Below are 9,412 nucleotides of genomic sequence, written 5' to 3' on the forward strand. Positions count from 1 at the left end.
CTTAGCATATTCATACACACTGTTCATAGTCACAGGCTGCTCATACCCGGCGCCGTGGGAGGGCCAGGGAGGGCCAGGCCCTCCCATTTGATATTCCTGCCCTCCCCAAATAAACACGTTTTTTATTATTTAAAACTTAAAAAAAAAATATATATATATATATTTTTTAAATTATAAATAAACGGTGAACTGTTATGCTACGATGTATGTGATGTCAGATAGTAACTAAAAAAAATCGCAAGCTACGTCAAATAAATTAATGTGTCTGTTGTGATTTGTGATTCGTCCACATTTAGACCAATCACAGCGTCACACTCTGCCGCCTATTCTGGATTTGTTTATTGTGCATTCTGTAGACTCCCATTTCTGTTTGAATTACAAAATGGACATCAGAAATTGGCTTAAAAGGTCTAAGGATTTATTAAAACGAAATAGCGATGAAAGAACTGCAGTCGATGGTACTGCTGGCGACCCTGCACCTGCCGTTGCAGCAGCACGCCTTAATGTCACAAGCTTGACCTCGGCAAACCCCGGGGCTGAGTTAGCGAGCCCAAGCCTTGACTCATCAAGGCGGCCGCCACCAACGCTGTCCTCCGAGCAGAGATGGGGTCGTTACTAAAAAGTAATATGTAATATATTACTTTTTAAAAAGTAATATATTACACTACTTCGTTACTCTCTGCATAAAGTAACTCGTTACTTTACTCGTTACTTTACTCGCAGGGCCGGCCCGCCCCTCCCTACAGGCAGATCACGCAGACTGCGGCGCACCTACAGTGTAAACGCGCCACAGTTTTGCCTCTGCGAGACTCCACTTGCACCCCCAATTACTATTGCATTAAGGAAGACATAACACGTGTCTTTCTTTTTATATGCTCTAAAATAGGCTACCAGCTACATAACAAGCTAACAGTCTGTGAAACGTCAAGACACTAATGAATGAAACCAGTTCAAGACGCATTATCCTAATTACTTATTTAGTATTCCATAACTTAGTAACAGAGATGGTCAAACTAAAGTGGTAGAAACATGGCAGAATTCCTACAATAAAGCGGGACATTGAACTGTTCACCCGTGAGAGGGCGATCAACAAAAGAGAGCGAGCGGCCCCGTTGAGGGAGTTTACAGATGAAAAGACTCAGCCATGTTTATGCAGCACTGCACGTGGAGATGTGGTCTCGCAAGTCGCGCAGATTACGTAGGCCTACATGTATATAAACCGATATAAACCTGCGGCGGAAACCCCTCTTGTCTGTCAGTGAGTGTGATTATTTTATAAAAGTAACGAAGTAACGCGTGTCGGGGCAATGTTAGTAACTGTAGTGTGATTACTGAATTATAAAAGTAACGCATTACACTACTCCGTTACCGACAGAAGTAATATTATTACAGTAACGCGTTACTTTATAACGCGTTACACCCAACTCTGCTTCCGAGGCACAGCTCCTTGTGCTCCTACCATCACCACCTGCGTTGCCACACCCTGTACCACACCTGCCAGCATCCTCCTGCTCCGTGCTCCGTATGGTTATTTTCATTTATGTTGTTTTTTTTCTGCACAGTGTAGAGTCTTGTTGTGATGAGAGGAATGGAGGTATTTAATAAAAACCTTGCTCGCTGGAGAATAGCTAAAGAAGTCCTGTCACAAGTTAATCGGAGAGGATCACAGCTGGCCACGGATCTCGATGCTGCATTCGGGCTGTGAGTAAACAACTTGTGTCTTATTTTTAGGCTGTCTGGAGGTATGGACAGCTATCAAAGCTACTAAACATCACATTAACAACGATGTACAAATGAAAGTCGGAGACAAATACATATTTGAAATGATTTATTCACGTTTGCAATGTTTTGAACAGACATCCCCAGTCACCTCATTGTCATTTTGTAGTCCTCGCTGTAGCTACGCGTACGGATATCGGCATCCCAACCACAACCTCACACACTGGTACTGAATGTGCATCAAAGTGTTCCCATGGAGCCAAATATACCAAAAGATAAATGTAAACAACAAAAGAAGCGATCGAAATGTGTATTTCCTGGTTATTCGACAATGGCTCCTCAAAGTACACGCCCCATTCCTACCGTTAACGTAACGTAACGAGTTCCCCGGTGTAACCAGTTAAACGGTAACACCGGAGCCTGAGAAACTCCACCGGCGGTCATACGAAGGCTTAAGATGCCCTCACGAATGGCCCGATGTTGCTACGATCAGAGCCGAATTTGAACATTTCCTTTATCCTGTGTCCATCTGGTTGTTTTATTGCACAACAAAATGATGTAAATATATTATGTAAATAACCCAATTTGTGTTCTGTGAAACTGAAAAGGATATAATATATTATTTTGAAGGCGAGTTGACAGGAAGTTGTTGTTGCTATGGAAACAACAACATGACGGAGAAAACGTAATATCTTCTACATATAAAGACGGAGAAAGTAAAGAACAAAGTCTGAAGATATCAGTACAGTATCATAGTACTGTAACATAATTGTTTGTGTTACTTTCGTTGCAGTTGTATGTCTTAAATGTAATGTAAATGTTGCCTTTGTGTGTGGTTCGGGGCCATCTTCGTGCGAAATTCACAATTCAATATTCGTGTGTCCATCGGGTGTACATTTCGGGACAGTCTGACAGGGGCTTAATAGGATGCTTGTAGTTGACCGGGTGTTGTGCTTCGGGGGTGTGCTGAGTTGCAGTAATTGTGTGAGGTAGAAGGGGGTGAAAACCACCCTTGAATTATGGGATTGGAGACAAAAAGCTTTAGGAATCCAGACTATAACATATAATAAGTACCCTGTATCAAGATTGATGCAAAACAAGTGAAATTTGACCTTTTTAGAGAGATTTAGAAAAAGAAAACCCAACTACAGTATGGGGTCATTTGGGTGTATTTGCCATATCTCTGGAACCCATTGGTCGATGTTGGTGATTGACACCTCTTTTGAACCGTTAGAGCCAATAGAATCGAGAGAAAGTTCCTAAATCCATCTTAACATTACCATTGGTGAATGAGAGTGATGCGCAGCCAGCATGTCCAAAACCGGAAGCTCTCATACACAGTGATGATACTTATATCATTGGAATCTGTGGAATCTCAGCTTATGATATGTTTGTGCAGATTCGATGAAGTATAACATATTTCTACCGTGAGTTAAGTGCGTTAGCACTCTTTCGCTTAGTGCTAATTCATACGCTTGGTGTTAGAGTTGTGTTTTGTTTCGGTAGAAATGGTTCATATCGTCAGTTAGCTGAGTGTCTTCCCGTTAAGTGGGTATGACACATTAATAGGTTGTCAAATGTTAAGAAGCCCTGAGACACAGTTTTGTGAAAATGTTGCTTAACGGGCCCTCCACACTACAAGCGTTTCAGGCGTAAAATTACGCCTCTAGCGCGTCTGCCCATTCACTTTGAATGGGGTGACGTCACGTCCGCTCACGTTTTCGCCGAACTGCATCACGGGAAGGCAAGCGTAACTTTGAGAGCGTCTCGCGCGTAAAAAGTTGAACAATGTTGAACTTTTTACGCACGAAACGCTCTCTCGGTTCCTGACAAGTGAGCGTAAGCCAATCAAATCCCGTTTCAGAAAATCTGACAGCTCAAGCCGTAGCCAATCAAAAACCGCGCATACGCTGGGAGAGATAGCGGTAGCGAATCACCCTGTATTATTTGATGTGACCCTGTTCACCTACCGGGATAGAAACCAGAGGAACCAGGCATGGAAGGAGGTGGCAGAGACAGTGGGGGAAACTGGTAGGTTTTCGCCTGTTTGGGGATTTTATATCCAGTTTACTTCATGTTAACATAGCTAATGAAACATAGCCGGTATATTTAGCATAAAATAGCGCCATAGACATTAATCACATACATGTTAATCATCCGCTGCCACATCATAGACTATATTGCATTACATTAATGCACACAATGTCATACTCCTTTCACATTTCTTAGTTATATATATATATGCAAAAATTCATTCCTAGCATTCTATTTCCATGTAAATTACTGCTTTATTTAATTTTTATCTTTTTGCAATTTAACTGTACAATACATGTTGTGTTTTATATTAGATTTCTTGTTTTGTATATATGCACCATGACATCAAGTCAAATTCCTAGTATGTGCAAAGCTACCTGGCAATAAACCTGTTTTTGATTCTGATAAAGTGTGACATGTAAAACCTTGTATGCAATTGAAAGGGATTTGGTTTTCATTAATGGAGCAATCATTTTCTGAAATTCAAGAAATTAACTGTATTCTTTCATTTTCATTTTCATTTTATTAGACGAAGTGTGCAAAAAGCGTTGGAAGTCCCTCAGGGACCGATACCGCAGGGAGAGGATCCTGGAGAAGGAAGGGAAAAGTAGCGGGGCAGGGGCTTCCGGGGGATCTAAGCCCTGGCGTCTCGCGGCAGTAATGAGCTTTTTAAAGCCCTTCATGCTGGACCGTGAGACGTCCAGCAATTTCCCCCGGCAACCCCTGCCTCCACCCACCGGAGCAGAAGAAGAGGAAGACTCTATGGGTGACAGCCTGGATGACAGTCTGGAAAGCCAGCCAGAGCCAGGTAGCAGTCAGCCGGCCAGTCAGCCGGCCAGTGTGCCGGCCAGTGTGCCAGACGGTGTGCCAGACGGTGTGCCGGCCAGTGTGCCAGCATTCCGGGGGAAGAAGAGCAGGGGAAGGGAGATGTCCCCTTTTGAGGAGAACCTGCTGTCGGCCGTAGGCCCGATGCTGGCCATGCCACCACCAGTGGTGGAGGTGGAAGACGAGGACCTCCTTTTTTTAAGGAGTCTCTGGCCTGCAATGCAAAAGCTGAGCAGGACGAGCAGCATGAGACTGAAAATGAAGCTACAAGAGGCGGTCCTGGAGGCCACAGAAATGGACATTAATAATTAATTAATTAATTAGATACTGATACTGATACTGATCCACATTACATCTTTTTACACTCATCACTCATCACACACAACATCACATAAATAAAAGTTATTTAAAAGTATGTTATGGCTATACTGTGTCTTGACTTGTTCATGTGGTTTGTCAGTTACAACATACCAGGAGCTTCTTGTATGTCGATATATAATGTGCTGTCTTCTGTAATTATTCAGGTGAAACCCTGATGAAAATTATGAGTAGTTTATCACTAAAAACAGGGCTGAAGGAAAAAGGTTGTTAGTTATATCATGATATCAATTCAAGAAACATGTTTATTAGGAATGGTTGATTTTAAAATGGCTCATTTGGAATATTTGCTTTTTAAAGAAAATGGGTAGCTCTTAAAAGAGCTTTTTGGTTTGGAGACAAATATGGGCCTACACCACATTTGCCTGCCATCGCACTGCCCCCTCCTCGTTGAAGTAGGAGCAGAAGGTCTCCCGCTGTTGGATGGATCGCCGTGTGGCATTGTTGGAGCCCATCCTCGGTGCATCACACAGGGTTGGAGTAACTTCATCCGTGGACCTTGCGATAGGTGTGCGTGATGGCATATCAATGGTCTTCCTGCGGAGGAAGTTATGCAACACACAGGCAGCCTTCACACACAACTCCGTCACCTCGGGGCTGGTGGTGATGACACGCCTGAGCATTCTCCACTGGGTTGAGAGGATGCCAAACGCACATTCAACCACCAACCTGGCACGGCTGAGGCGGTAGTTAAATAACCTCCTTTCACGGGTGAGGTGACGTCCAGGGAATGGACGCAGAAGGTTGTCCAGCAGCGGAAATGCCTCATCTCCAACGAAGACATGGGGGAGAGGGCCCCGCCGCTCTGATCCTGCGATGACGGTGTCAGGTGGTAGCTGCAGACTGCCGTCTCGGAGGCTCTCTCCAAATGCAAAATTCCGCAGGCTCCCACTGTCGCTGCTCCTCCCAAAGCCTCCAACATCCACTACCCTGAACAGGTACTCAGCATCCACCACAGCCAGCAGTACCAAGGAGTGGGTGGACTTATAATTAAAGTAGAGGGAACCTGCATTTGCTGGAGCCTGGATAACGACGTGCTTCCCATCTATGGCACCAACACAGTTGGGAAACTCCCAGCGCTCCTGGAACCCAGCAGCGATGGCTCTCCAATCCTCCACCTGTGGTACCGGCATGCACTCCTCGACCAGGGCGGTCCAGATGGCCCCCGCAACCTCCTTGACAATGACTGCCACTGTAGAACGCCCGACCCGATAGCTGAAGGCTATCGTCGCGTACGAGTCACCAGTTGCCAGGTACCTGAGAAAAAAAGATATATACATGATTACAAAATATATTTATTCAGACCCCACACACACACAGACCACAGATCCCCCCCTCCACACATTGAACACAGACACACACATTGAACACAGACACAGATTGAACACACATTGAACACAGACACACACATTGAACAGACACACACATTGAACACAGACACACACACATTGAACACAGACACACAGATTGAACACAGACACACACACATTGAACAGACACACACATTGAACACAGACACACAGATTGAACACAGACAGACACACAGATCCCCACACACACATTGATCACAGACACAGACACACACGCCATGTACACAGGGGAGCAATACTGTGTTTACCTAGATATCTTAATTAATGTTACCCATCTGAACTAAATCACAGACTTCAGTCATCATTCGTGCATTCTCTCTCCTTCTATACAGAGTCAGATTAAAGAAGTAGAAATACACAAAACGTACCGTAGGCAGATGGCGAGTCGCTCGGCGGGGCCGATTGACATACGCAGATGGGTGTCCACCTTTGTAATCAGTGGGCCCACCTTTCCGAGCAACTCGTCGAACACCTCCTTGCTCATCCTGAAGTACCTCTGAAAAAGGCGGTCATCGAGACGGAGCTCCTGGACGAGAAGGTGGTATTCCCCCCTTTGTAGACGCTTTCGGAGTATCGGGTGTACCCAGAAGCGACGCACACTACACGGCCTCATGCGAGACCATGTATACACTAAATGCAACCTTGCACACACACGAGTTACCCTGCTTACCCTTGCTACAACACCGGCATCCATTTTAGCAATAGTGGAGAAGAACCGGGGTTTTTCACTTTGTATGTCCGGGGCGGGAGATTCACATGGAGATTCTGATTGGTTGTTGGTCGCGGGGCTCGAAGAAACGCCCCAAGCGTAAATCTTGGGGCGTTGGAAGCGAATTTTACGCTTGTAGTGTGGCCGGCCCGTAACAGGTTAATGTTTAAACAGATCTAATAAATGTTAACTGTTTAAATATATATCCTGAAATGTTCCTGTTATTTAGGGGTGATAGAAGCTAAGGAATTGTTTTAGTTTTTTTTAAATTAAGGTTATTTTTTTGCCCCTAGTGGCTAAAACTGCACATCACACTGAGACTCTTCTGGAAACTATTTCTATATTTAACGAATCTTTTTTTTTTTTAACCAGATCTAATAGCTGTTAAAGGTGGGGTAGGTAATTTTGGAGAAACCAGCTAGAATGTGCTAGAATTTGAAAATACACAGCCGGAAAAAATCTGCCACTTCCTCACAGAGCCCCTCCTCCAACACACACGAACGCGCACATGACCAATGAGGGCACAAGATAAGTTTGTGCACAGATGGAAGGCTGACAGGCAGGTAGGCCATCCAGTTATTTTTGCCGGGCCGGCTCAGATGATTGGTCGTGCTTTTTACAGCGCCACGGCTTCCACAAATGACATTTTGTAATGGATGTAAAGACAGAATCTAACTAGATGTTGTTCTTCTCTAGAGGGCAATACTGCACAATCACTGTGAGTTTAAGTCTCTACTGGATTTATGTGTATGCGTAATGGATCAGGGTTTTTTTTTAACTGTAATGGCTTGAAATCGCCTCCAGTATGTTCTGGGTGACCTTTTAAATTTAACCAGATCTTTATTTTGCTACCCTTTTCCTGTTTTTTAGGAGTGCTAGAAGCAAAGGAATTTTAAAATGAAGGTAATTGTTTTGCCCCTAGAGGCTAGACTCTAGCCTAAAAAAAACGATACTATTACTACTACTACTACTATTACTATACTATACTAACGATACTCTAGCCCAGGGTTGGCCAACCAGTCAGAGGTTAAGAGCCACATTTTTTCTATGTTACTGCAAAGAGCCACATCAAACACACTGATACCGCTTGTTTCAGTTTTTTGTTTTCTGGAGACAAGATTTCAACCACGTCACTGATGCATTTTTGTGGCATTGGCAGGGCCGCCTTAATGCACGGGCTGACCTGGGCTGAAGCCCAGGGGCCTACGGAGATCAGGGGCCTATCATGAGCCAATTTTTTTTTTAATTTCGGATGTTTTTAATTTTCTTTTAAATAAACAAAGTCTTGGCTTTCAGAATATTAAACTTTTATTTCCAAAATCACACGATAAATACATTTTTGAAGCTTGTAAAGGGAAGAAGACAGCTCTCCCTCGCCACTCTGCTGTTCTGCTGTTCCCCTCCCTCCGCTGAAATTATGAATGTAAGGCGTATAGTAATCTTAGATAACACGGCAGGGTCCGTGACAGTTTGTTTTCATCTGGTTTCAAATAAACAAAGTCTTGGCTTTCAGAATATTAAACTTGTTTCGGCAAATTCAGATGATAAATACAACTTTGAAGCTTCGGCATAATACTAACAGCAGGCATGACAACAGCCGGTGTTTCTCGTGAGTGTTTTCCCCGGGAAACAAACACAATACACACAAATGCAAAAATACACAAACACACACACACACACACACTTGTGAGCTTCCCCCAGACCAGTAATCCAAACGAAAATATCTTCCCTCCGTAGTATTTTGATAATTTGCTCCGCTAATCAATCAGATCGATGGATTCCAGAGATTTTTCTCAAAAATGATGACTCCGAAACAGTCAGTGGGCACCACCTAACAGCCAATCAGAATGAGAATATGTTTCACATGTGATTTATTGAAATTGCGAGTGATTGAGTGACAGATGAAGGTTGTTTAGGAGAAAAAGTTTGAGAAGAAAAAGTTTGAGAGTGGCACTCGGAAAAGGAAATTGTTGAGGGAAAAGTAGTTTTGAGACAAGCAGCTATTACAAAAAATGCCGAAACTTACAGGTTGTTTCAAACCTGTAGGCCAGGATGAAGAGGAAGGACAGATGAGTTCTGTACCGAGCGGCAGCGGTGCCGGCCGCGGGGCCTCGGAGCCAAGTAGGCCGTCTGCTTCTGATAGCGATGGAGTAGCGGGAGAGGAAAAACAGACAGGAGGGATGATGGAGGAGATGGAGAGGACGACGAGGACTTGCTATGTGGAGGGGAGCCAACGGCAACCGGACAGATACATGAGGGAGGCCCGATACGTCACTCATCTGGAGGAGAGGACCAGGCGCGCGTGGCAGAGTGGAGAAGTGCGATCACAGAGCCTGCCGAGGCTATAAAGGACTTTGATTTGTTGTTTAAATAGGGG

The 9,412-nt window shown here is 44.2% G+C and overlaps 2 protein-coding genes across 2 annotated transcripts in view; one reads left to right on the top strand and one right to left on the bottom strand.

Annotated features, from left to right (window-relative positions):
• Positions 1-5,110, top strand: part of LOC117535301 — a 10,589-nt gene extending 5,479 nt beyond the window's left edge. Inside the window, exons 2-3 of the mRNA XM_034199727.1 lie at positions 3,596-3,750; positions 4,283-5,110. Of these exons, the coding sequence (XP_034055618.1) occupies positions 3,596-3,750; positions 4,283-4,890 (763 nt within the window). The 3' untranslated portion in view covers positions 4,891-5,110. The remainder of the gene's footprint in view (positions 1-3,595; positions 3,751-4,282) is intronic.
• Positions 4,948-6,977, bottom strand: LOC117535283 (protein ANTAGONIST OF LIKE HETEROCHROMATIN PROTEIN 1-like). Its single transcript, XM_034199686.1, has 2 exons — positions 6,695-6,977; positions 4,948-6,213 (listed from the first exon to the last, which is right to left on the bottom strand). Exons 1-2 carry the CDS (start codon positions 6,937-6,939, stop codon positions 5,307-5,309), a joined length of 1,152 nt encoding a protein of 383 aa, XP_034055577.1. The 5' UTR covers positions 6,940-6,977; the 3' UTR covers positions 4,948-5,306.
• Between the last annotated feature and the right edge of the window lie 2,435 nt (positions 6,978-9,412).

Source organism: Gymnodraco acuticeps, unplaced genomic scaffold (genome assembly GCF_902827175.1).
Source record: "Gymnodraco acuticeps unplaced genomic scaffold, fGymAcu1.1, whole genome shotgun sequence".
Taxonomy (NCBI): Eukaryota; Metazoa; Chordata; class Actinopteri; order Perciformes; family Bathydraconidae; genus Gymnodraco; species Gymnodraco acuticeps.